This window comes from Oncorhynchus clarkii, chromosome 2 (assembly GCF_045791955.1).
Source record: "Oncorhynchus clarkii lewisi isolate Uvic-CL-2024 chromosome 2, UVic_Ocla_1.0, whole genome shotgun sequence".
NCBI classification, from domain to species: domain Eukaryota; kingdom Metazoa; phylum Chordata; class Actinopteri; order Salmoniformes; family Salmonidae; genus Oncorhynchus; species Oncorhynchus clarkii.
The window spans coordinates 7,279,128-7,306,428 of NC_092148.1; the positions used below are offsets into that span (position 1 = coordinate 7,279,128).

At 45.8% G+C, this 27,301-nt stretch overlaps 1 protein-coding gene and 1 pseudogene across 2 annotated transcripts; both read right to left on the bottom strand.

Moving 5' to 3' along the window:
- On the bottom strand, positions 1-20,211 carry LOC139420156 (E3 ubiquitin-protein ligase TRIM71-like; annotated as a pseudogene).
- On the bottom strand, positions 19,313-26,477 carry LOC139420167 (T-cell activation inhibitor, mitochondrial-like). 2 transcript variants are annotated; one of them, XM_071169952.1, is made up of 11 exons: positions 26,329-26,477; positions 25,749-25,853; positions 25,245-25,377; positions 24,708-24,855; positions 24,203-24,467; positions 23,794-23,916; positions 23,288-23,385; positions 23,031-23,122; positions 22,692-22,924; positions 21,221-21,352; positions 19,313-21,087 (listed from the first exon to the last, which is right to left on the bottom strand). In XM_071169952.1, the coding sequence occupies exons 2-11, from the start codon at positions 25,781-25,783 to the stop codon at positions 20,862-20,864; spliced, it is 1,485 nt and encodes a 494-aa protein (XP_071026053.1). In that variant the 5' UTR covers positions 25,784-25,853; positions 26,329-26,477; the 3' UTR covers positions 19,313-20,861. The 2 variants fall into 2 exon arrangements, with proteins under 2 accessions (XP_071026053.1, XP_071026061.1); XM_071169960.1 differs by lacking the exon at positions 26,329-26,477 and adding an exon at positions 26,207-26,241.
- Between the last annotated feature and the right edge of the window lie 824 nt (positions 26,478-27,301).

The following is a 27,301-nucleotide window of genomic DNA, read 5'->3' on the forward strand; positions in this document are numbered from 1 at the left end:
CTAGAACATAATGATTCGGTTGTTTCCAAAGTCCACGGCAACAATCCTTCCGTCAGGAGTAACAGCTATACCCGATGGGCGATCCATCTGTCCAAAGCTGCTACCCTGAGTCCCCAACTTGCATAAGAAATTACCGTTGGTTTGAAACACCTGGATCCGGTGGTTCCGGGAGTCAGCCACCACGATGCGGTCCTCCTGGTCCACTGCTACGCCCTGCGGCCGCAGGAACTGACCGTTACCAGTTCCCTCTGATCCCAGGAAGCGGGCTGACTGGCAGTCCGACCGGATGATCAGCAGACGGTGGTTGTTGAAGTCTGTCACCACCAGGTGGTCCTCCTGAGTGAAGGCCACGCCTCTGGGGGAGTCCAAGTGTTTCCATAGAGCCCCCTCAAAGCCGTACTTGTTGAGGAAGGTGCCGTCCTGCCTGAAGAGCTGGATGCGGTGGTTCCGGGTGTCTGAGACGAGGATCTTTCCCTCCGAGCTGACCGCCACGTCCCAGGGGTAGCTGAACTGACCGGTCTTGGTTCCCTTCTCCCCGAACTTGAGGAGGAACCGGCCTTCAAAGGTGAAGATCTGGATGCGGTGATTATCCTTGTCGGCGACGATGATTCTCCTCTGGCTGTCGCAGGCCACCCCAGCTGGTCGGTCCAACTGGCCTGGTCTGGAGCCCAGCGTACCAAACTTGTGGTGGAAGGAACCGCACGGCTTGAAGATCTGCACCCTGTTGTTGCTTCGGTCAGCTACGATTATGTAGCCCTCTTTGTCCACACACACCCCCCAGGGGCGACACAGCTGCCCATCTCCGTCCCCCTCCCTGCCGAACGAGGCCACCGGCAAGGGGATACCTCCATAGCTACGGCCAGACTTGACCAGCACTTTAAAGGGGCTGCCTTCGATGTGCTGGTTGCAGATAAGGACTGACACCAGATGTTCTCCTTCTACCATGGGCAGGTAGCTGACCGTGTACAACCCGTTCTGATGGTCAGTCACCTCAGCGTTTAGCAGGTTACCATCGGACGCCACCACCACAGCTGACACACTGTCCCCACCAGACAGCCTGAGCTCTCCATCATGATCATACCCCACCACAGTGAAGGAAGCCTGCTTACCCTGCAAGACCCGACAAAGCCCCTCTCCCTGGGCCTTGGTGAGGGGGGCGAAGGCCCCGGAGCTGACCAGACCTAGGGACTGGATGGCGAGGAGCAAAGTCTGGTCGGGGGTGGTGAACAGGATGCGATCATCATCCTGCGGCAGTAACAGCTCCCTGAGGGCCTTCAGCTCTGTGATCTGGAGGAGCATGCTCTCTCTGGCCAGCAGCAGGTCCAGACTACTGCCCTTCTCTAGAACCTGGGTTACTGTAGAGATGGTGCTGTCCAGCTTGGTCAGGTTCTGGTGCAGCTTCTCTAACTGGAGATAGAGGGACTTGGCTTTCACCTGACGGATATTCTCAACCTTTAGAGAGGGCAAAAGGAGGGAGAGGGGAAAGGGACAGAAGGGAGAAAGAAAATATAGTTACACCTGTCAGGTTTTGTAACATTGCTGGAATGTGTAAATGTACTGTAGGTCCTACAGTATGATACTACTTAGCAGAAAACCAACTTACTTTCCACAGTAGTTCACACTCTCGTTCTTCCAGGGCCTTCTTATAACGCTGTGTGATGGCTTTGACCTCTGACTGGACCACCATGGCCTTCAGTTCCACCTGCTCAGCAACGGCCTGTGCTTTCTCAATGCTCAGCTGCAGGTAAATCATTAAGAAACTGCTTTAGTGGGGACAAAATGCAGCATGACCTTTGAATGGTACATTGACACATTATTCACAGGTTAAGTCCTGACAGTTTAAAACCTCTTTAGGCTAGGGGGCAGTATTTTGATGTTTGGATGAAAAACGTGCCCAAAGTAAACTGCCTATTTCTCAGGCCCAGAAGCTAGAATATGCATATAATTGGCAGATTAGGATAGAAAACTCTAAATTTTCCAAAAAGGTCAAAATATTGTCTGTGAGTATAACAGAACTGATATAGCAGGCGAAAATCTGAGGAAAATCCATCCAGGAAGTGTTTTTCTGAAACTACTCTTTTCCATTGCAAGCCTATCCTCCATTTAAGACCTTTAAATAGTGAAACATTGTTCCTTATCAGATGCAGGAGGTCAGTGTTTCTCAACCTTTTTGCACCAGGGACCAGCAAGCTACTGGTTATCATGAGACTATGGTGTAAACGGCTCTCCTCTCCTCCCCTCCATATCAGTGGAGGAATTGATGAGTGGCCTCTCAAAGTCTTTTCAGTATGAGGCCAGCTGGTTGAGTGAATTAAATACCTCAGACTGGCTCCAGTACCACTGCTGGAGAGAGGTTGTTGACCCCAGGCCAACACAGCAGCTGTTTTCCAGACAGTAGTGGGTCCTCATCATGAAGTCACCCTATAGAGGCACCTCTGGTGGATATAGGGGTTGGAACTAAAGCTCAGAGCGTTAAGTTAAGACTGTGTTAAGATCTGCTAGCAAAATGCTTAATCAGCAGACAGGCCTTTAACTGTAGGGAGAGTGAATACAAGCATGACTAAGTCTCTTGGGATAAAAGTGTCTGCTAAATGGCCTTGATATAAAGTGTGACTGACTAGGACAAAAAGGTTAAATTAACTTCTCACTAGGTGGGAGCTGACAACCGTCCATAACCTGATCCGTCCCGGCAGGACTGAGCTCAACCAATGGAATGAGGGGTACTACCAGGGTGGTGGTGTCAGAGAGAAAGCACCAATGACGTCATCTATAGGGGTAACAAATCCTGGTTCAGAGGTTAAGGGGGTGGCAGAACGGGCAGAAAAAGGCGGCAAATGAGATTATGGTGTTTTAATGTAACCCTTTAGGCCAAAGGTCTTCTACCTTTCAGGACAGAGTTCTACAGCTCGGGCTTTGTGCCATTCAAGCCCATGAACATTATGTGTGTCCCAAATTGTAGTGCACTATTTTTGACCAGGGCCCATAGGGAGCAGGGTGCCATTTGGGACACAGCCCACGAGATCTCTTCATAGGAGATAATGGATTATCAGGCTGGTCCTTGTCATAGTACAGCCTCTTCACAGGAGCTAAAAACACTCAACCTAGATTGAGTTAGCAGCATTTGGTGAATTAGGTCTTCAAGTTAAGTGAGCCTCAAAACACCAACTGAGCGTTACAGAACTGAAGGGGGTAGGGTGAGGTGTGTTATTCTATTGTGTTTTGAGAAAGGGGAGGGGCATACATATTTCATTGGCATGTGAGTGAGTTGGTTTGGGGGATATGGGAGAGGGGGGGGGGGGGGGGGGGGGGTGTATGGGGACAGGGTGGGGGAAGGAAGCGTCTTCCTAGAATTCCTCTCCATTGTGTCCATCCTCCCAAAGCCATCCCATTCCCAACACCCTTCACTCTCTATTCACAGCTGGAGGACAACCCACCTCCCAGCCAGCCGACTAGTCACTCTCTATTCACAGCTGGAGGACAACCCACCTCCCAGCCAGCCGACTAGTCACTCTCTATTCACAGCTGGAGGACAACCCACCTCCCAGCCAGCCAACTAAGAAGGAGTGGCCTAATGTTCTGAGTGGTTGTCTGCATCCCAGGTGACACCCTATTCCCTTCACAGGGCAGACACCCTATTCCCTTCACGGGGCTGACACCCTATTCCCTTCACAGGGCTGACACCCTATTCCCTTCATAGGGCTGACACTCTATTCCCTTCATAGGGCTGACACCCCATTCCCTTCATAGGGCTGACACCCCATTCCCTTCATAGGGCTGACACCCCATTCCTTTCATAGGACTGACACCCCATTCCCTTCATAGGGCTCTGGTCAAAAGTAGAACGCTATGTAGGGAACATGGTGTCATTTGGGACGCAGACATAGTATTAGAGGGGCTATAAATGGGCACTATGGCCTCTCTCGCCCGCTCTCCCTCCCTCTCTCCCACTCCCATTCTCCGGGCCATGTGAGGCTGGAGTGATAGAGGACACTAATGATCCATTCTGCTCCTGATGCCATCAAGACTCTGAATACAAACTGTCAGAGCTGACTAGTGGTCGTCACACACACACACCAACGTAGAGTCCCCGCTATATATCCCCCTATAGATCTACGTAGAGTCCCCGCTGTATATCCCCCTATAGATCTACGTAGAGTCCCCGCTGTATATCCCCTTATAGATCTACGTAGAGTCCCCGCTATATATCCCCCTATAGATCTACGTAGAGTCCCCCCTATATATCCCCCTATAGATCTACGTAGAGTCCCCCCTATAGATCTACGTAGAGTCCCCGCTGTATATCCCCCTATAGATCTACGTAGAGTCCCCGCTGTATATCCCCCTATAGATCTATGTAGAGTCCCCCCTATAGATCTACGTAGAGTCCCCGCTGTATATCCCCCTATAGATCTACGTAGAGTCCCCGCTGTATATCCCCCTATAGATCTACGTAGAGTCCCCCCTATAGATCTACGTAGAGTCCCCGCTGTATATCCCCCTATAGATCTATGTAGAGTCCCCACCACCTACAGCATGCCTGCATCACATTACCCACCTAAAGCATGCCTGCCCTGCATCCCAGTACCCACCTGTACAGCGTGCCTGCCCTGCATCCCAGTACCCACCTGTACAGCGTGCCTGCCCTGCATCCCAGTACCCACCTGTACAGCGTGCCTGCCCTGCATCCCAGTACCCACCTGTACAGCGTGCCTGCCCTGCATCCCAGTACCCACCTGTACAGCGTGCCTGCCCTGCATCCCAGTACCCACCTGTACAGCGTGCCTGCCCTGCATCCCAGTACCCACCTGTACAGCGTGCCTGCCCCGCTGGGCGTCTGCCAGCAGCTGGATGGTGAGGGTCCTGGAGTCCTGCAGGGAATCCTGGAGGTAGAGGAGGCTGTGGCCCGAGTGACAACCCACACTGGCCTCCCTACAGACAGGCACGGAGCACGGAGCACAAAAGAAATGCAGAACCTGCAGAGGGACAGGCACAGAAGCAGACAGTCAGCAACAGAACCTGCAGAGGGACAGGCACAGAAGCAGACAGTCAGCAACAGAACCTGCAGAGGGACAGGCACAGAAGCAGACAGTCAGCAACAGAACCTGCAGAGGGACAGGCACAGAAGCAGACAGTCAGCAACAGAACCTGCAGAGGGACAGGCACAGAAGCAGACAGTCAGCAACAGAACCTGCAGAGGGACAGGCACAGAAGCAGACAGTCAGCAACAGAACCTGCAGAGGGACAGGCACAGAAGCAGACAGTCAGCAACAGAACCTGCAGAGGGACAGGCACAGAAGCAGACAGTCAGCAACAGAACCTGCAGAGGGACAGGCACAGAAGCAGACAGTCAGCAACAGAACCTGCAGAGGGACAGGCACAGAAGCAGACAGTCAGCAACAGAACCTGCAGAGGGACAGGCACAGAAGCAGACAGTCAGCAACAGAACATCTATCCTCTCAAGCATACAGCAACAACCAACCGCAGCCAGTTCTATTGTTACATTCTGTACAGTATCTAACATGTTGACTCGGGTCCTGACGATTTAATAATAGTAACAATGACATTAAGCTGTGGCTCTGCCTCGATCTGCACAACGATGTACTGTACGGCATCACATACTCAGTGTTTTGGACACAGTCCTGTCTAAAGCAGAGTAGTGAAAGAAGAAACTGCAGAAAGAATGGAAGAGAGGAAGCATCAGCAACAGAACCTGCAGAGGGACAGGCACAGAAGCAGACAGTCAGCAACAGAACCTGCAGAGGGACAGGCACAGAAGCAGACAGTCAGCAACAGAACCTGCAGAGGGACAGGCACAGAAGCAGACAGTCAGCAACAGAACCTGCAGAGGGACAGGCACAGAAGCAGACAGTCCAGACATCCAAAAGTACTCATGACATTTAGAATGCTTAGCAGGAAAGGGAAATGGTCCAATTCACGCACTTATCAAGAGAACATCCCTGGTCATCCCTACTGCCTGATCTGATGGACTCACTAAACACACATGCTTTGTTTGTAAATTATGTCTGAGTATTGGAGTGTGCCCCTGGCTATCCGTAAATACATTTTAAAAAACACGAAAATCATGCCGTCTGGTTCTTAATATAAGGAATTTGAAATTATTTACACTTTTACTTTTGATACTTAAGTATATTAAAACAAAATACTTTGGCTTTCTCACATAGTATTTTACTGGGTGACTTTCACCTGAGTCATTTTCTATTAAGATGTCATACTTGAGTAAAGGTGACTGGCTACTTTTCCCATCACAGCAGGAGTGAAAGGGCAGAGCGTACAGGATAGGATGGAGAAAGCAGGGTGAGTGATGCAGGCCAATCACTACATTGTATAGAGAAAGGAGGCCAATAAACAATTACATTGGTCTGTTGCCAAGAACATCAATATTTACAATACAGAGCCCCTAAAGATGTTTATCTTAGATGTGTTCCTATGTATTACCACTAAAATGTATGTATGTGTGGCATGTATCCAGAAATCCATTCAAGCACCGTATTGAAGTACTTAGCTAGTACATGTCTCTATAGCAACAGTCATAATATCATTTGGTGCTGGTTTGGGGACATACTCTGACGATACTAAGGTTTAATGCAGAGGTGAAGTTGTCAGAGAGTTTTCACAATGAGAGTTCATTTAGACTGGATGCTCTAGAGTTAGTTCTGGAGATTCAGTACGAGAGTGTGTGTGTTTAGTCCACTCAGCACCACAAAGCCCTTAAATTAAATGATGGATCACTCAGCATGGGTCGGGGTACATAGCTCACCCATTGGCCCCTTCCCTCTTCCCAGTGAGCCATTTGAAAATGTCAACGGATCTATCCGACAGTAATCACTGAGGCGGATTCGTCTCAATGAAATGACCAAATGAAGGAGTTCAGAGGTGCTTTCTGCTCCCCACAACAAAGGCCAACCATCAGCGCTGACTAACACCTCTAACACAGCCCTCAACACCACGTTTAGGACTTTGGTAAGGTTTTTTTCAGCTGTTTGGCCACACATTTTTTCATGCTGCACCAAACATAAAAATGTCTAAATGAATGACGGGTATCTTGGGTTATCTTCAATTAATTGGGACTATTTTGATGAAGTTTATACAGGCTACGGGGTCTCAAATCAACAAACGGTAATATTGACGCTTTTTTCACGTTTTTCAAGCGAAGGTCTTTTAAAGGAGTTTGCGAGTACACTCATTGGGTTTGGGCTAGCAGCCAGCCCAACTGAAGTATGCTGATGTCTTTAGCCCCCAGATCAGAGCAGCAGAGGAGAGGAGAAAGATGGCAGCCAAAATAATACGTTTGTTATTCAAAACGGTTATTACGGTGACCGCAGTCATTTGGCTGGCCAATTACAGTCATCCAAAATTCCGTGACCGTTACAGTCCTAGTGTTGTGTTATCGTACCAGAGGTTGTGATCCTGTATCTATCAGCATCACAGAGGGAGGGGGAGGAATAGAGGGGCCTTTAAACACCAAACTGCCAACAGAAGTGGCCAAAGTCAGGATGCACTTGGACTTCTGTGGAACAGGAGAGCTGTTATCACGTCCATGTTATTTCATGTGTCTGAAGTGAAAAAAGGGGACAATGGAACCATTCCCTGGGATGGTGGACTTCATAACACATCCAAATCAGAAAACATCTGGAATTATGATTCATCAGAATCTCAGACAGTACATTCAACTAAGTTGTTGCTTCCTCGCTAGCCTGTAGATCTACTGGAAATGTAACGAGGGACAGAATAATGCAACGTCCCAGAATTCCCACACAGGGGTGATGTAAAACACACAGGGGTGATGTAAAACACACAGGGGTGATGTACACACAGGGAACATGGAGCATGCAGATCAACACAACCCGAGGGTGCCCTGTCCGTGCTAATTAGGTTTCCCAGAAGTCACACGCGCACAGCGCTACAAACACACACACACAGCCAGACTGAAAACAGTGTGCAAGACCACCATATCAAGACAAATAGGGTGACAATATCAGCTGAGAGAGAGAGAGAGACAGAGAGCACCATGACTGAGTGCGTACCGCTCTGTCCAGCAGTGCGCAATCACACTGCCCTAACCCATCTGGACAAGAGGTATACCCATTTAAGGACTGCAGCTCAGCATTTAACACCATCGTACCCTCCAAACTCGTCATTAAGCTCAAGACCTTGGGTTTCGACCCCGCCCTGTGCAACTGGGTCCTGGACTTCCTGACGGGCTGCATCCAGGTGGTGAGAGTATGAAACATCTCCACCCCGCTGATCCTCAACACTGGGGCACCACAAGGGTGCGTTCTCAGCCCTCTCCTGTCCTCCCTGTTCACCCATGACTGCGTGGCCATGCACGCCTCCAACTCAATCATCAAGTTTGCAGAGGACACTACAGTGGTAGGCTTGATTACCAACAACGACGAGACGGCCTACAGGGAGGAGGTGAGGGCCCTCGGAGTGTGGTGTCAGGAAAATGACCTCACACTCAATGTCAACAAAACAAAGGAGATGACTGTGGACTTCAGGAAACAGCAGAGGGAGCAGCCCCCTATCCACAACAACGGAACAGTAGTGGAAAAGGTGTTAAGTTTTAAGTTCCTCGGCATACACATCACGGACAAACTAAAATGGTCCATCCACACAGACAGCATCGTGAAGAAGGCGCAGCAGCGCCTCTTCAACCTCAGGAGGCTGAAGAAATTCAGCTCGTCACCAAAAACACTCAAACTTCTACAGATGCACAATTGAGAGCATCCTGTCGGGCTGTATCACCGCCTGGTACGGCAACTGCTCCGCCCACAACCGTAAGGCTCTCCAGAGGGTAGTGAGGTCTGCACAACGCATCACTGGGGGCAAACTACCTGCCCTCCAGGACACCTACACCACCCGATGTCACAGGAAGGCCAAAAAGATCATCAAGGACAACAACCACCCGAGCCACTGCCTGTTCACCCCGCTATCATCCAGAAGGCGAGGTCAGTACAGGTGCATCAAAGCAGGGACTGAGAGACTGAAAAACAGCTTCTATCTCAAGGCCATCAGACTGTTAAACAGCCACCACTAACATTGAGTGGCTGCTGCCAACATACTGACTCAAATCTCTAGCCACTTTAATAATGAAAAATTGGATGTAATAAATGTATCACTAGTCACTTTAAACAATGCCACTTTATATAATGTTTACATACCCTACATTACTCATCTCATATGTATATACTGTACTCTATACCACCTACTGCATCTTGTCTATGCCGTTCGGCCATCGCTCATCCATATATTTTTATGTACATATTCTTACTCATTCCTTTACACTTGTGTGTGTATAAGGTAGTTGTGAAATTGTTAGATTACTTGTTAGATATTACTGCATGGTCGGAACTAGAAGCACAAGCATTTCGCTACACTCGCAATAACATCTGCTGACCATGTGCATGTGACAAATAAAACTGGATTTGATTTGTTTGTTGGTTTGGGTGTTCTTCCAGTAACATGCAGGACTTGATCTCTATGGCTCAGCCTCTACAATAGAACACTACAAGCAATACACCAAGTTGTTCTGTGTGTAGATGACCTCCAGTTCTGATATACTAGGGTTGCTAAATTCCTGTAACTTTACCGAAACTCACAGGTTTTTCTACATTCCTGTTTGGAGCGTTCCTATATTTCCTGCTTATTCCCTCCCGATTCCAGTGATCTTCCAACCAGGATTTCTGGAAAAGTTTTTGGGGAAGTTCCCAGCATTTCAGAACCCTAATAAAGAACTGTGCCTCCTTATGGACTGACCATGAGCCAGAACACATGAGACGTTTCGGAGCCCCTCGCTGTCTAGGAATAGGGCTTCCATCCCATCCCAGAGAAAGAGCTGCTTTGATGCCATGCCAGACATTTCTTGTATATAAAATTATGAAAGCGCTTCCATGTGAGCTGTGCGTGTGTGGGGGGGGGGGGGGGGACGACTAACTTACACCCCCCCCACACACACACCCATATGAGCCCCCTGGTTAATGGTAGAGTGAAGGAACTACACAACTAAAGGGAAGTGTCATTGACACATCTCTCTTTGACAAGCTCTAGCTCTACACTGATCGATGTGTCCAACACCCATTCTGTTTCCTACAATGGTGATATTCCATCTGTACTAAAATGTACACTCAGCAGAAGAAGAAACGTGACCCACACTGAGTGAATCACCCTTCTACTTCCCACTGTTCATCAGAAACACAATCTGCAGACCGTTCCAACTGCTTTCTTTATGTCCCTGGACTGGACTGACTGCTCCATCTGTCTTCTTCATACAACAGCATTAAATGTTCAGACATATGTTCCACTGACTCGCCAGCCGTGCTGCCTGCTTTATGGCAACACAGAGTCAACGTTCCAAATGGGACCCTATTCCCTTCATAGTGCACTACTTTACCTTAGGGGGCAGGTCAAAAGTAGTGCACTATCTAGGGCATAGGGTGCCATTAGGGACGTATAAACAGAGTTATTTTGGCTAGACATTGTTTTGATATTCCCAATGAGAAGGCTGGGCCCCATCGTTAATGCAATATCTGATGTCTGCCGCCTTGTAGGACCAGCAGGGAAACCAAACGTCCACTCTGTCTCTTCAACACAGAGATTTACAGTCACGGGGAGAAAAGACGTACAATTCCTTTCATTAAAAGACCTGTCCTGCCAATGCAATGGTTGTGCAGGTGTAGCCTACAGTAGAACTTTAACGTGTATTAAAGATTTGATCTAGAACTAATCAATATGGACAACATCTGCAATGTTCATCCACCTTCAGAACCAGCTGAACTAGCAGGAATAGAGCTACATTAGAGAGAGAACTTTCCATGGGAATAAAACAACAGATCTCCAGTTCTTCTGTCTGGCTTCTAATTCTGTTACATAAGAGGTCTATTAGTAATACTGCCAGTCAGGCCTCCCTCCTCAGCCCTAATGAAGACCGTTCCACATTCCTGATGAAGGTCTGGTCCTACCATAGGAGGAAAGGAACCCCTCTCTCTCTGGTTAGGTCCTAAGCTGGGCCGGGGATAAACTGGGGCAGGGCCAGGGCAGTTTTCAATAGTTTTCAATATCAAAGCACCGGGAGGGGCTCCCTCTCTCACATGAAATGGGTTAAAACTGAAAAGGAGAGGCACAGGGAGGAAGAGGAAGAAGAACTGAAGCAGAATAATAAAATAGTGACTGAGGTTGGTTCACAGAGGAGATCCCCAGCTAGACAGAATTACAAACCAGACAAGATTCCTCACGAGTTCACTGCACTGGTAGGAGCGATGGTAGCCAATCACAGGCGGCAGCTGGCACCTTAATTGGGGAGGACAGGCTCATAGTAATGGCTAGAAAGGAATACATGGAATGGTATAAACCACATCAGACCCATGGTTTCCTTGTGTTCGACACTCTTCCATTCTAGCCATTATTATGAGCCGTTCTCCCCTCAGCAGCCCCCTGTGTAGTCAATGAGAGACGGACCCCCCCCCCCCCCAGTTAACTGTCTAATGTACTGTGGAATCATTGACTGAATGTTCATAGCTGTCAGTGTAGTCAATGAGAGACGGGCCTCCCCCCTCAGTTAACTGTCTAATGTACTGTGGAATCATTGACTGAATGTTCATAGCTGTCAATGTAGTCAATGAGAGACGGGCCTCCCCCCAGTTAACTGTCTAATGTACTGTGGAATCATTGACTGAATGTTCATAGCTGTCAGTGTAGTCAATGAGAGACGGGCCTCCCCCCCAGTTAACTGTCTAATGTACTGTGGAATCATTGACTGAATGTTCATAGCTGTCAGTGTTGTCAATAACGGCAACAGTGGCTTTTCAATTGGCTTTTATTTCAGTGACTGAGACAATATCTGAAAACACATGAACCTATAGCCTGTAGCAGTGTCTCATCAGATCGTCGTGACATTAGATGAGTTACAGACAGAGACTAAACTGGTTAGTGACTGAGACAATATCTGAAAACACATGAACCTATAGCCTGTAGCAGTGTCTCATCAGGTCGTCCTGACATTAGATGAGAGTTACAGACAGACTAAACTGGTTAGTGACAGGATGGGAGTGTCATCACGCAAAAGACTTCTCTTCTAACCACTAACCTCTTATTGTCCTGTTGATTAGAGGATGAGTTAGATGCATTCCTCTAAAATGTCATTAAGCTGCACAGCAAACTAGGTTGGCTATCCAAATGACTTAAGGCCTAAACATACCAGCAACTTTCAAATTTCCTCATTATAGAATAATCAAGTCTTCCTATCCTAATGTAATCTACAAAAAGTTTTGGGTTAGGTGAGTCTTTACTGAACGTTCTACACCGTCACCACATGGCAACCAGTGTGGCCACGCCCTCGTAACCCCTGACCCCAAGCCTGAGGGAGAAAACAGACAACAGCAACAATGCAGTGACGGGCTTCCGTCCCTTCCACCTTGTGACCTTCTGTTGGAATCAAAGTCAACACAGAGAGAGAGAGAGACAGAGAGAGACAGAGAGAGAGAGAGAGAGAGAGAGACAGAGAGAGAGAGAGACAGAAGGAGAGAGAGAGACAGAGAAGGAGAGAGAGAGAGACAGAAGGACAGAGAGAGACAGAGAGAGACACAGAGACAGAGAGAGACACAGAGACAGAGAGACAGAGAGACACAGAGAGAGACAGAGAGAGAGAGAGACACAGAGAGACAGAGAGAGACACAGAGAGAGAGAGACAGAGAGAGAGAGACACACACAGAGAGAGAGAGAGAGAGAGACACACACACAGAGAGAGAGAGAGAGAGAGAGAGAGACACAGAGAGAGAGAGACACAGAGAGAGAAAGAGAGACAGAGAGAGAGAGACAGACAGAGAGACAGACAGAGAGAGACAGAGAGACAGAGAGAGACACAGAGAGAGACACAGAGAGAGACACAGAGAGAGACACAGAGACAGAGAGAGAGAGAGAGACAGAGAGAGAGACAGAGACAGAGACAGAGACAGAGAGAGAGACAGAGAGAGAGAGAGACAGAGAGAGAGACAGAGACAGAGACAGAGAGAGACAGAGACAGAGACAGAGAGAGAGACAGACAGAGAGAGACAGAGACAGAGAGAGAGCACAACATTCTCTCAGCTTAAACATTGAATGGATATGGACCTCCTACTAGTTCTGACCAAAGGCCATTCACAACTAGCAAAGGGAAACTGTTTTTTAGACAATAAGTTACATAAGGTATCGTAGTGAGTTGAGTTTCTAGTCAAACGTCTGGCAGGAAAAATAAATACAAATCTAACCAAAACTATGTCCACACTATGGCCCTGGTCAAAAGTAGTGCACACTATGTCTGAGGTGGCTAACTTTAACCTAACCTACTTGTTGTCATGGCTATTCAGATGCTGGATTTCTTTGGCTTTGCCCCACTACAAGGCAGGAATGATCAACCATCTCACTGAGCTGGTGTTACAGTGTTCTCTGTAACATTCAACGTTCTCACCAGAGACTGTAGAGAGAATTAGTAGACAAGAGGGTGAATGGGTAGAACAAACAGAAAGTGTGTCTGTGGGGGTGTGGGAATACAGAGAGAATGTGTGTGTAGTCCCATCCTCAACATGTCTCCCAGATGACTGCTCTGCTGAAGGCTAACGTCACGACATTCCGACTGGCCTTCCACTGAGTAAAGGCTTCCTGTATGTTTCTCTAATTGGGAGCAGGCACTCCTACACCACACTGTCTGCACCGGAGTCAGGACAGGAGTGTATTGTCTCACGTCTGCACTGGCTCCTGGCAACTGTGTCAGAATGGCACCTAGTAGTGACGTCAGAATGACACCTAGTAGTGACGTCAGAATGACACCTAGTAGTGACGTCAGAATGACGCCTAGTAGTGACGTCAGAATGACGCCTAGTGATGTCAGAATGACGCCTACTGACGTTAGAATGGCACCTAGTGACGTTAGACAATGGACAGGAGTGAGGGACTGCACTGCTGCTTAGTCCAAGTACACCCCAGCAGAGACACTGCTCCAACTACTCTCCAAATGTACATTTATATCATATATTATTTATCCATGACTTTGGTATTATGAGACTGAGAAATTGGTGTTATGAGACTGTAATATTGCTATGGAATGTCAAGCCCAAATGGTAGATCCCATTTGAGTTTGTCCAATAACACCCAAACCCACGTTAGGCTTTGAAGAGGTGTCCAATAACACCCAAACCCACATTAGGCTTTGAAGATGTGTCCAATAACACCCAAACCCACATTAGGCTTTGAAGAGGTGTCCAATAACACCCAAACCCACATTAGGCTTTGAAGATGTGTCCAATAACACCCAAACCCACATTAGGCTTTGAAGAGGTGTCCAATAACACCCAAACCCACATTAGGCTTTGAAGAGGTGTCCAATAACACCCAAACCCACATTAGGCTTTGAAGAGGTGTCCAATAACACCCAAACCCACGTTAGGCTTTGAAGATGTGTCCAATAACACCCAAACCCACATTAGGCTTTGAAGAGGTGGTGGGTCAGACCGAGGATATGGGAGGATGGGGGCTATGTCATGATGGTATTAAACAACATTACTGCTGTTAGATGGAGAAACTTACCGCATTGTCATGCTCTCTGTCCTGAAAGACAGGCAGCAGAGAGTAGCTCGACTGGAAGGAGGACCGGCTCAGAGTGGCAGTAGTTGTGTTGTTAGAGTTGTTGGTTCGGTTCCCCAGGTGTTGGTGAAACAGACTCTCCACTAGTCTATCAATGAAATGGTCTTTGGTAAGCCGGACCCTCTGGTGTGCCCATACACAGTTGTTACAAAGGTACTCCTGGCAGTCTCGGCAGTGAGAGGTAGCGGGATTGCCCTCGTTGCAAGAGCAGCACAGGGGCTCTCTGCTGTGTCTGTGAGACAAGTTGTTGCCCCTGCTGCTAACAGTATTGTTGATTTGCTCCTCAGACAAATTTACCACGGCATCCAACATGTTGTTAAATAAAAAGTTTGAGGAGGGCAAGGCATCTACTCCTGATACGGGCATTAGAACCTTTAGGTCACAAGTCGGGCACCGGAGTTTCAAGGGGTCTTCGGGGTTCCGCTGGCCCTCCAGACACTGCCTGCAGAAGGCATGGAGGCATGGGAGGACGTGGAGCCTTCTGGAGGATGAGGTAGATGAGCTAGTTGAGGTATGAGACGAGGACGAGGAGGTAGAAGAGTTGGAGGAGAGTGGAGCAGAGGAGCAGCACAGTTGTTTGCATAGGGGGCATGTCGTCAAGTCGGAGTCAGGGAATGAAGCCATTTGCACGACTGCTTTGGAATAGGGGTATTTAAACCGGCATTTAGACATAGCCTACGGTTGCCTTTGTAAATAGATGCAATGACGATAGACTAGATTAAATGGTTCTATTAAATGTTGCTCCTATTGTGCAAAATTGGTATCCACTCACTGACACCAAATAAAATGTGTAACTGATTAAATAGGTCTGCCGGTGAAGGACGTGCGTTTGAAGGAAATTGGAATGGCAGTCAACGTCAATGAAAGCTCTTTGGAATAGAAACAACTTCGGGTCTTCCTTATTTGCATACATAATTCACATTTTACGTGTTTTGCGTATTGAAATGTGAGAGTAATTATAACTTAATATTACAGAGTTGTATGTTCTTGTTTACGTCAATGCTGCGGGGAATAAACCAATATTGTGGCAAACATGAAATCGGCTGCGTGTCCCCCACCCGAATTCTCCCCAAGCACAGAGAAGGGCCACTGCCGGTTTTCGTTATCAATTCCTCTGTTAATTTACGCACAAACGTGTTAACAGTAAGTGTCCGCCCAATTATTCTAATCCACCATCACAACTCTTTCAAATGTAACCAACCATGCGCATCAAACAGAGACTGTTGAAGGCAATTAAATAATGAATCCATTTGATGTAATAAGTTAGCTCGATACTTGCGCGCATAAGATCAAATAGCCAAACAGTTGCTGAACAGTCTCCCAAAAAGGATTTGTTACTCTATGATACCTTCTCTGAACGAAATGCTCTCTGTGATGCATTCGTTGTGCTTCATAAAAGGCTGCACTTTCTTGAGATCAAATGTCCAGCGTTTTCCCCTGGCTTTCCTTGACCATCCGCCAGCGCAGAATGAATCCATTCGTTCCGTGCAATGAAGCGTTCCATGGAATTGTGTTCATTTGCGCTTGTGCACGCGTTTTACGCATGTTGTACTGAACTAACATATCAAGAGGTACAACGACGGTTTTACTATATATGTGTATTATGTGCCATGTTAACTGCAGGACGTGAGTTTCTCGAAAATGCCCTGAATGTCTCTAATCCTACAGCCGTGAGCATACTTCCGTTTCATCACACGGAAGGGGACTTTGTTGGACAGCGGGGCTGGGCAGTTACATACTAGCGTCTCCCTATTCATGCCATTTTAACAGTAACATTTTAATTGGAAATGTTACAATATAGTATGCAATATGTCGTGGCGTAGACCTCAAACAGCAGTTGTGCAAAAACAAGGGATCTATTTCAATATTTTAATTTCCTGGAAAAAATTATAGACTGGCTTTAATTTCATTTGACACTTTTGAGACGATTCCATGGTACCAGGCAAACTAAATCAAACTTTCTCTCTGGCTTGTGTATTTAAAACAACTAAAAACGCAATAATTTGTATTTAAACTGCAGTAAGTAGCCTAATGCTAACGTTTTATTTAAACAACTCTAATGCCCACTTTGAATGTGAACAAATAAATGACTGATCATGATCGTATCCATTCACCCTGTCTCAGACGGACAAGCAATGCTTACTCATGCATGCCTCTGTGAAGGCCATGCCATTGATGTTGTGCTTTGGGTTCAGTCTCCAGGAATATCTCACACACACAGACAGTGGCCAGGACAGGAGAACCTCAGTGAGGTTTATCCTTTACATGTTGGCAGTCCAAAATAAGCAGTGGGATGCCAGCCTGGGTGACAGAGCTCTGACCCCATTATCCAGTCCTGGATAAGGAGCTGGCCCCGCCCAATCCTGCTCAGAGGAAAAACCCAAGAGGCTACTAGACCTGGGGCACTATGGAAAGAAAGAGTCAAGAAGCGTCAGTGTTGGAAATGGCCAAAGACAACTTGGTTGTCCGTCTAACCAGACGAGATCTGAACCCGAGTCTCCAACGGGAGGAACCAACCAACCAATCTTAACCATTAGACTAAGACGACAGTTCCACAGCACTTGTGTTGATGGCCGGGGTAGGCACGGCGTCGACTTCTAACATGCATGTCTCCCTTCCCTGAGTCATATTAAACTTGGGAAATGAAATCTGTGAAAGACTCGGAGACATAAAACATGGGAATCACATGAACACCAGTAATACTCTACCAAGCCCCAATCAATATCTGAATGTCAAATCAAAAGTCACGGGTGGATAAACATGCTACCTTTCCTGTTATTTAGGTTGCTGGGAAAATAACTTGAATGTCCCTGGCTACTTCAAAGTAGATCATATTTCTGGTTCTGAACTGAATGTTATGATCATAATGCCAGGATGTATTTTCTGGTTACTAAAGGAAGCGAGATGACGCTGGGAAAGAGAGTAGAGTGATCAGAAACATTCAGTTCAGAACCAGAAATATGATCTACTTTGAAGTAGCCAGGGACATTCAAGTTATTGTCCCAGCAACCTAAATAACAGGAAAGGTAGCATGTTTGTCTTCCCATTACTTTTGATTTGACATTCAAGATATTGATGGCCCTTGTTATTTTACAGAATAATGGCCAACTTTATTGCACTTGATTAAAACCTTTACCACAGTCACAAGAGGGCCAAACCTCGTCATGATCAAATGGGGTAATTGATATTGAAAGCCCCCCCTCCCAGGTCTGTGAAAACGCATCAGAGCAGGAGCAGTATGGTAATAACAGTGCGTTAGAGCTAGCCTGGTTGTTGTCTCTGTTCAGTAATAACATTAGATTCCTTGCCACTCTTGTCATTTGCCAAAGACGAGTGGGAAGGAGTGGAATGTTAGTTCTAAAGACTGGTACCCAGACTACGTTAGATCAGGGGACGTATGGTAACAACAGTGGGAGTTCAGGTATAAATCATTAAAGGCTTTCCTGTTTCAAAACAGTCTGATTTAGCATCATGACCTCTATGGCTTTATGGCAACACTCAAACTCAGAGGGGCTTCCTCTCTAACTAGGAGGAAGTGGCCGATCAGGATCAGCTTGCCATAAACCAACCAAACCCATATCCTGCACAATGAAGAGGCAGGATGACTAACACAAGCACTGCTAGAAGGCCAACCCCATGCTAGGCAGGACACAACCTCCCCTATCTATGAATGTCTCCTAAAAAGCTAAGAATTACTCTGCTAATATCCATCCCACCTTGCCCCAGGGTCCATCCCAAATGGCACCCTATTCCCTAGTGCACTACTTTTTACGGGCCCTGAATCTAGGAGCTGGACAGTCAGACCGACAGGCAGACAGGTGATGGTGGATTTAGGATCTGTTGTTTCTTTGAAGAGGCTGTTCTGACCACTGATTTAAATAAACACATTATCTATCTATATAGTTCTGGCTCAGTATACAGAGGAGGGAGGGACTTCATATCGTCTAATTCAACACACATTTATCACTCTGGGAGAGTGAGAGAGACATCCACATGTTCATGTAGAGTTTATGAATGGGTGTGTTTGGATAAAATTGGCTTTTGACAACCGTTCAGCACAGAGCTGATTAGGGATGGAGTCAGTCAGCTCTGCAACAAGTTACAACACACTTTGTGAAGGACAATGGCAAACAAACAAGAATGTTGAAAATAGTGTTAATCCCAATAGTCATGGACATTTTACATTCGTCATTTAGCATCTCTAAATTATATTATATTAAATCAATTATCCATCTTTTAGCAGGTCTTTATTCTGTGGTATTGGTTGTGTTAAAGTTAAGAGGTAAAAACAAATATATATTAATCATTATTGTTCCCGGCTGTCTCGACAGTATTCTAGCTAGTCAGGTAACTGATGCAGTTAGTATTACTTGATCTTGCAGTATGAAGTCTTCATTCCATTTGACTGTCCCATCACACGAGAGCTGCATCAATGTGGTGGGATCCACTTCCAGTACTTTAGCTCTTCTTCTAATAGCTGGTGCCCATTTCAGTCAAGATCAACCTACAGTAGACCACTAACCAGAGGCTCTATGTATCAAACATCTGATCTAGAATCAGGTCTCCCCTGTCCATGTAATGTTTTTTTTTTTTTATTGTGATCTAAAAGGCCAAACTGATCCTAAATCCACACTCCTACTCTGAGAAACACCAGAATATCAAATCTCACTCCGAAATGTATATTTCATTACAAAAACCAATGAACCCCATACTGAGTTTAGTGAGAGAGCACACCATCTAGTGTAGAGTTTAAACACTGCAACAGTATATGACGTCTCCCGTTCCGGTCATCGTATGAGACGGATCGTAATACCGAGCCATTTCTTTCCTTAGCTCTTCTTTTGTGATAGCAAAGTGTGTTTCTGTACAGTTTAAAGTCAAGTGTAATAGATTTGAATAAGTGTAATAGTTGTCTTCGTAGATCGTCTCGGAAATAATACTCCACTAAATGTTCATTAAAATAACACAATCAATCTAAAGTGCCACTGAACTACATTAACAAACATGTTGTTTTCCCTCATACACCCCTAATGAAAATACTGATACTATTCCTCTGTGTTGGTTTATTCACACGCACACCTTCCTGAACACTGACTGACTTCAAGATACTAGGCCTTCTGGTTGGTTAATACAAACTAACTCTATTGTACCAGCCTGCTCTGACCAAACCTATTCACACTACTAAACCAAGCTGAGCTGGTCTGGTTACCCATCCTATCCACCATAGTTACTGGAAGATGCTGGAAAGGACATTATGAAAAGAACGTATGCACGCCAGCACAGTACTGGGCCTGGCTTCTCGATAGCGATGGAATTTAGGCTTACGAGTGTTTTAACGATGCATCTTTCCTACAATGGCAGAATATGTAACGCCACGCAGACAGAACGTTCGCTAAGTGTGTCGATACTGACAAGATTGAAAGAAATCGGATCAGCTTTCTTCATTAATATCTTACCTTAAAATTATAATTATTCCACAATACTGACGACGGATCAGCTAGTGCGGCTGCAAATACTGAGGCCACTTATTGTAATGCTTACCCTATAATACATGCACTAAATCAAGATTTGACACATCATGAAATATATAAAGGCAGAAATTACAGATGGTAACCAAATAGATAAATAAAACGAATGGAAATATAGGCCTATGTAGACTGTACTGTAGGTAGGTAGGCTATTTATATCTGAATGCAGTCATATCGGTTTTCATTTTAAGCATCATTTTGTCTTTTGGTTGTTTCTAACGATTGCAAAGGCATTGGCAACTCTATATTTGCAGTCAACATCGTTATGAAGTTATCGGTGGTCACAGAGAGACAGAGAAGCATCTTGAGTCTATGTTTAGTGGAAGGGAAAAATAACACTAGCTGTTCTAGGAGTGATCTGAGGCAGGTGGTAAATAACAAGCGTTTTCAAGTGCAACTTTAGTAAGGATGGCTTTGGAAAACAGTTCAGAGATTTAACAATGCTCCTACGAAGGTTCTAACTATGAACTCAGCCTTAAGATGCCTTTGGGAAACCGGGCCCTGGTTCAGCACAATAGTGTGAAAAGAGTATGTCTGTTTATCTGTCCTCTCCAGTAGAAGGATAACGTGATTGACCTTGTGAGAGTCGGTGGGTTTGTTTCTCTGTGTGGCAGCTGCAGTGTAGCGTGGTGGTAGACATGGTGAGCATAGCATTGAGCCTGGTTCAACCAGGCGTGCTGCAGCATGTCCCCTGTCCCCTCAGCCCTGCCAGTCCCAGGGGATGCACAAGTCCCCGTCCTGCATGACAGAGTAGAAGTGGGAGACCTCCACCCGGAGGCCCTCCATGAGGGGGAAGCGTTCCTCCAGCAACCGCCTGCAGCAGGGGATCATCTGGTTGTGTCTGACACTGGGCTCCTTGGACAGATTCCTCAGGGCCAGAGCCTCCAGGCAGTGGAGCAGTACCTCCTCCTCCTCCTTCTGCAGCCTGGGGGACGGACACAGGTCAGGGTCACACACAGAGCACGCCTAGCCACACACAGACCGAGGGATAATCAATACAACAACGTACACAGACATGTAGGAAGTAGGGCAGGAACACAAGGTTGACAGACACTCACTGGTTCCTGTGTTTGATTCGTTGTCGGGCCTCCCAGGCCATGCTCTGGAGGAAAGTCTGTAGTCTGCTGGGCTCACAGGTGGCTGGGATGACGAAGTGACCCATCTCATGCAGGCTGGGGCTGAAGCGGTCACTGGGACAAAACACCACAGGTACATCATCAGTGGTCAGGGAATCTCTCACATGCCTCTACACCAGGTTCCCCTCTAGGCAGCCCGCTGGTGATTTAATTTGGCCCTTCAAGTTCTCTGAGCAAAATAAATCAATAATAAAAACGTTTTTGGAATTGTTGTTGGACATCAAATACTAAAATCACACAAAAAAAATCTCAAAGTGATTTTATTTAAAGAAATCTCTTCAAGTATTCCCACACATAAATAGCAAGGCTTATGTGATCCTATCCCAATGTAATCAAGGTTTGAAATTATTCTGCTTTTGTCAAATACTATATCTGTTTGGGATCCAAATGATTTATAACTATGTTCCGGCCCCCCGGCCATCAGGAAAAGTCGTCCCACAGCTAAATGTATACTGAACAAAAATGTAAACGCAACATGCAAAGTGTTGGCGCCATGTTTCAGGAGATGACATAAGATTCCAGAAAATGTTCCATATGAACAAAAAGCTTATTTCTCTAAAATGTTGTGCACACATTTGTTTGTTTACATCCCTGTTAGTGAGCATTTCTCTTTTGCCAAGACAATCCATCCACCTGACAGGTGTGGCATATCAAGAAACTGATTAAACAGCATGATCATTACACAAGTGCACCTTGTGCTGGGGACAATCAAATGTGCAGTTTTGTCACAACACAATGCCACAGATGTCTCAAGTTTTGAGGGAGCATGCAATTGGCATGCTGACTGCAGGAATGTCCACCAGAGGTGTTGCAAGATAATTTAATGTTCATTTCTCTACCATAAACCGCTAATGTCATTTTAGAGAATTTAGCAGTATGTCCAACTGGCCTCACAACCGCAGACCACGTGTAACCACACCAGCCGAGGACCTCCACATCCGGCATCTTCACATGCACCATCCACCTGGACAGCTGATGAAACTGTGGAGTATTTTTGTCTGTAATAAAGCCCTTTTGCGGGGAAAAACTAATTCTGATTGGCTGGGCCTGGTACTCCAGTGGGTGGGCCTGGCTCCCTAGTGAGTGGGCCTATGCCCTCCCAGGCCCACCCATGACTGTGCCCCTGCCCAGTCATGTGAAATCCATAGATTAGGGCCTAATACATTTATTTCAATTGACTGATTTCCTGATATGAATTCAGTAAAACCATTGAAATGTTTGCATTTTGCGTTTATATATTTTTGTTCAGTGTAATTCTACAGACTGGTATTACAGTAGCATCAAAATCACACCCTTGAACAGGAATGTGCTGCATTAACAGAGTATTTTGGCCCACTGGTAGACAGTCGGGTACATGGTCTGTGGTGTGGGTGGATAGGGAAGAGTCTCTTACTTCTCCAGGGTCATGGCCAGACCTTGCAGGCTCCTGGGATGCAGGGCTAGGCGTCGGGCCAGTAGTCTCTTATGGAAGGTGTTGAGGATGCTGCAGTGTTCCTCTATAGGCTGTACAGGTCCCAGTCTCTCTATGTTAATTACCTGAATACCTCCCAACACATGGCTGATCCTCTCCTTCAGCCACTCTGTCTGCTGGAGCAGGCTACGGTAGCTGGGGAGACTCACAAACAGCTAGGACACATGTACACACGCACACACAAACAAACACAGAACATGAGCAACAGGAGAATAAAAAAGACTGGTCACTTTTCCAGCTGAAATGTAACATGTGCCATACTTTTGTCCATTGGTGATGAACATCCATTGTTCCCAGCATCACATGACCCGAGGCATTCATCCCTGATTGGTCAGTGAATATTATAGTGTGTCCTAAAAGAAAATAAGGAATGCATAAAGTAATTTACCATACATCATTTTAATTCACTCATCATTCTCTGTCAGTCAGGACATCTTTCAAAATGTCAACAGAATAGAACAATTCAAGCCCACTCTTAGGACAAAGACCCTTATTGACTCTCTTCCAGGTGTGTATACCTCGCAGGTTGAGCACAGCCTCAGGGTTCTGCTGGGAGAGACGGCTCAGACTCTGGAGCTGACAGCATCTGTGAGTCACTCCCCAGCTGCGCTGCCACCTGCAGGAGGGAGGAGGTATTGTCCTCAGATCAGGTGTTCAAGTGAGAGCAGAGATCCCCAGTCATGTTGTAACAACAGGAGGCTCAAAGTCTCCAGAACATTGATAATACGTTACTTTGGAATGACATTGACCACCTTCTGTTGTACCGCAGGCCAGTAGAACCCAGTCAAACAGTAACTCACTCAAACATGCACCCTATGAAGCTGAAGGGTCTATGCACTTTACTTCATAGGACCAGCACTGTGCATCAGAGTCATGTATTCGGAGCATGTGACATTTCGATTTTTACTATGCATCTCTGCACCATTTTCTATCTGCATGGGAGTTGGTGCACTTAATGAAACTCACCAATGGTTTCTTCTTCTATTAGAATGGAACAGCTGTTGTTCAGAGTGTTGATGATTACCTAATATCTTCCAAGGCAAATTTCTGACACAATTCCTTCTTGAGTCTCTTCAGCTCCTCCCGTCGAGGGACACTGGCGTTCTGCTTCTTCTTAGCCTCCTTCTCATGGTTTCTCAGCCACAAGCTGCAGCAGAGAGACAACTCTTCAGACAGACCAATGGCTCGCTTGTAGAGCATGTCACTTCTCTCAAGGCATGAGTGGAATGAGCCAACCAGAGGAACGCAAGTACACAGGCAGTGACAAAGACAGCAAGATCATTTGTTTCTATTTAAACCCGTCTTCGGAATGCATCTGTGAATTTGAGCTGACAGTTAAAAAGTGATCAAGCTAAAGCAATGCTAATGTCTATGTCATTCTACATACATAAGAAGTTACCGTTTGCTTTGGCTAGGTAGTCACTATACAGTACCTTAGTGTGGGCTCTACTTTCTTGGCCTGCTTCAGCTCCTGCTCTGGGTCTCTGAAGCCAGTGAAGCTGTAGTAGCTTTTGTCCCATTTGATGGGCCTGTAGAAAGGGTTCCCATGCCCAGCCACTGGCTGCTGGCTCTTGGGTGACTCTGAGCTGGCCTTCAGTCCCTTCATGTGCTCTGTGGACAGACTGCAGGACTTCAACACATCCATTACGGTGGTCAGGACATCCTTGGTCTGCAGAGTGAAGCTGACCGAACGGAACCCTGGGAAATGTGGTCAAATGTATTACAAACATAGTCAGTCACAAAAAAACATCTATATTGCAAATGGCAGCATGTTCTCTATATAGTGCACTATGTTTAACCAGGGTGCATAGGGTGCCATTTGGAATGCATCCATGCATAATACTCACTCTCTCAGAGGAAACGGTATGAAAAAAACAAATGATCAAGAAACACCAATACTGTATAGTCTACATTTTAAGCAGGATAAAAGGACATTACCAGGAGGAAGGACGTCCTTCTGAATGTCTTCCTTCTCCTTTATTTCCCTGACATAAAAGGTGAGCTTTGTTGGTTGGACTGAGCGGGAAGGTTCTTGAAGGTTTTCCAAATAACCATTGAGTCTCTTGAGGGAATTTTCATTCACTTCCTGAAGAGAATTACACAAAGACCGTTTTGATTGGCAATTCCACGATAACAGAATGATTCTGAGGCTCATATTTTTCACTTTAAAAATGTCAAACAAAAAACAATGAATGCAAAGTTAAACAAACCATACAACTCTATGCACAAGGACTACTTTTAACAAATACCACTGAACATTTTACAAAAACACATTTACTTGAATAATAGTGCAGATGCAAAGTTTGGTAACAGAAGGACGGTTTATGCTGCATCTACACCGTTCTTCAGGTAAATGTGTTTTTGTAAAATGTTGAATGGAAATTGTTAAGTCGCCGTGGAATTGCCCTACGACACAATTCTATGATACATGGACATTATTGCTCTTTTGAACTACGACAGGACATAATCATTCACCCTTTCCCTGGGATGCTGGCCAAAGAAGTCTGGGTGCACTGCAAAGTAGAAAGGTCTCAGTGCATTGATAGCATCTGCCCCTGAAAGAGCTCTCTGATGGACCAAATGTGCTGCGACATGTCTGTTCCCCACTCTGAAAAACAACATGGACCAGAGAGGGAGGATAAAGGGTTGTCACTATGATCACTATGAAGTCCAAAGGGAGCCTGCTGTGCATTACATCAGGGTCTCCCAAACTCAGCCCCCCCAGTGCACGTTTTGGTTTCTGCCCTAGCACTACACAGCTGATTAAAATGGTAAAATCTTGATGATGAGTTGGTTATTTGAATCAGCTGTTTAATGCCTGGGCAAAAACCAAAACATGCACCCAGGGGGGGCCCCAGGACCAAGTTTTGGAAACTATGCATTACATCACTAACAACAGTGGTCCTTTTCACAAAATCAATTCTGTGTGCAGGTGATGATGTAAGTATGATAATGTAAGTACTATAGTGGGTTATTTACCTCATGGCACTTCGCAGGAGCGAGGCCACAGACATAGCTGTAGCTAGCTCTAGCTGGACACCATCAAATCAATGACTTGTGACATCCACAGGTGTTGATTCTCTCCTGTTGACAAAATAGGTTACAGATTATGAGCTGACTGACTGGTCCAAACTGACAAATCTTAATAAAGATTGTTGTAGCATTTATACTACAGCAGTAGCTAGCCAGCTAAGCCTTGGTTTGTGGGTGCAAACTCAAGATAGGTCTTATTTACAGTATCTTTGGCATTCACAGGACTAGCCTAAGGCAAGGCCAAGGGGACACATTGGAGAACACTCCAAACAACAACGCTATCAAATCGTCTGGCTTGCAAGTTCTTTCAGTTTATTCCAGCACAAAACTGAGTAATACATTGTATGACTTGTTATAACTAACAGATAATCACAACAACAAACAGGTTCAGCTAGTTTACCCACCTAGCTAGCTTCCTTGCAAGCTAGCTGTCAGCTGAAAATAAGCAACCACATTCAGACTGTACCAGCCACATGTCAATAAGTGTTTGGCTCAGAATTTATCAAAATTAACGAATACAGATTACCTTCTAAAGACTGCATTGCTGAATTGGTAGTATGGCAGGGATTTTTTTACATAGATTTTGAGTCCAACGTCAGCCAGTGGTCCATGCACAGCAATCAGACAGACAAAAGCAATCGCACTACTATACTAAAGCATCGATAGCTCTGATATGGACGTTTAATGACCTCTGCTGGTGACTTCTGCTGGTTAGAAAGCTACAATTATTATCTCGCGGATCATTGCACCTCTTCTAAACGCAGTCCAAATTCAGTTTTTTCTGTATTTTGTATGATATTGTACAACAACAGCAGATGAAACTAACACCGTAAAAGAGTGATAAAATGTGATCAGTGTTATTTCCTGATGGTTGCTGGTTGAAAATACAATCTTCACAGGACCTTTTAATCAGCAGGTTTTGCATGGGTGAAGTTTTAGCTTTCCATGGTGACATCTTCAGGTGGTAAATTAGTTAATAGACCAATAACAAAGACAGTTCCAAACCTCTGTCAATAACAGCTAATTTTCGGGTTTTCCCCTTCCCACTCAGACCACTAAGTCCTAGCAAAATATTGCTTGAGAAACATTGGTTTCTTTTTGACCATTTTAATGGAAATCTATTACATCAAGGTTAATACCCAGACATGATTTGATAATGATATAAAAACGGCTGTATTGGATCTTTAACCAACGTCAGATTCTGATGGATCATAGATGTTCATTTTCTTCACCCACAAAATGATTTTAAGACGCCTTCCTTACTGCCTTTCTTTGGCTTGTTTCTCAAACGTCACATTTTCCGTCCAGTCCAGGTTGTCCATCTGCAGCAAACCCTTTTTGTGCTTCATCATACCTGGGAATTACAGGAGGCTGCTGGGGGGAGGACAGCTCATAATAATGGCCAGAACGGAGCAAATGGAATGGCATCGAACACCTGGAAACCATGAGTTTGATACCATTCCAGTGATTCCACTCCAGTCCTTACCAATGGTGGAAAA

Coding starts and splice junctions, on each gene's coding strand:
- LOC139420167 (XM_071169952.1), bottom strand. CDS start 25,783: ATGTCTGTGGCCTCGCTCCTGCGAAGTGCCATGAG. Junction 25,378..25,748: donor CTCCTGCGAAGTGCCATGAG/GTAAATAACCCA, acceptor GTTGTTTTTCAG/AGTGGGGAACAGACATGTCG. Junction 23,386..23,793: donor TTTGCCTTGGAAGATATTAG/GTAATCATCAAC, acceptor TCCCTCCTGCAG/GTGGCAGCGCAGCTGGGGAG.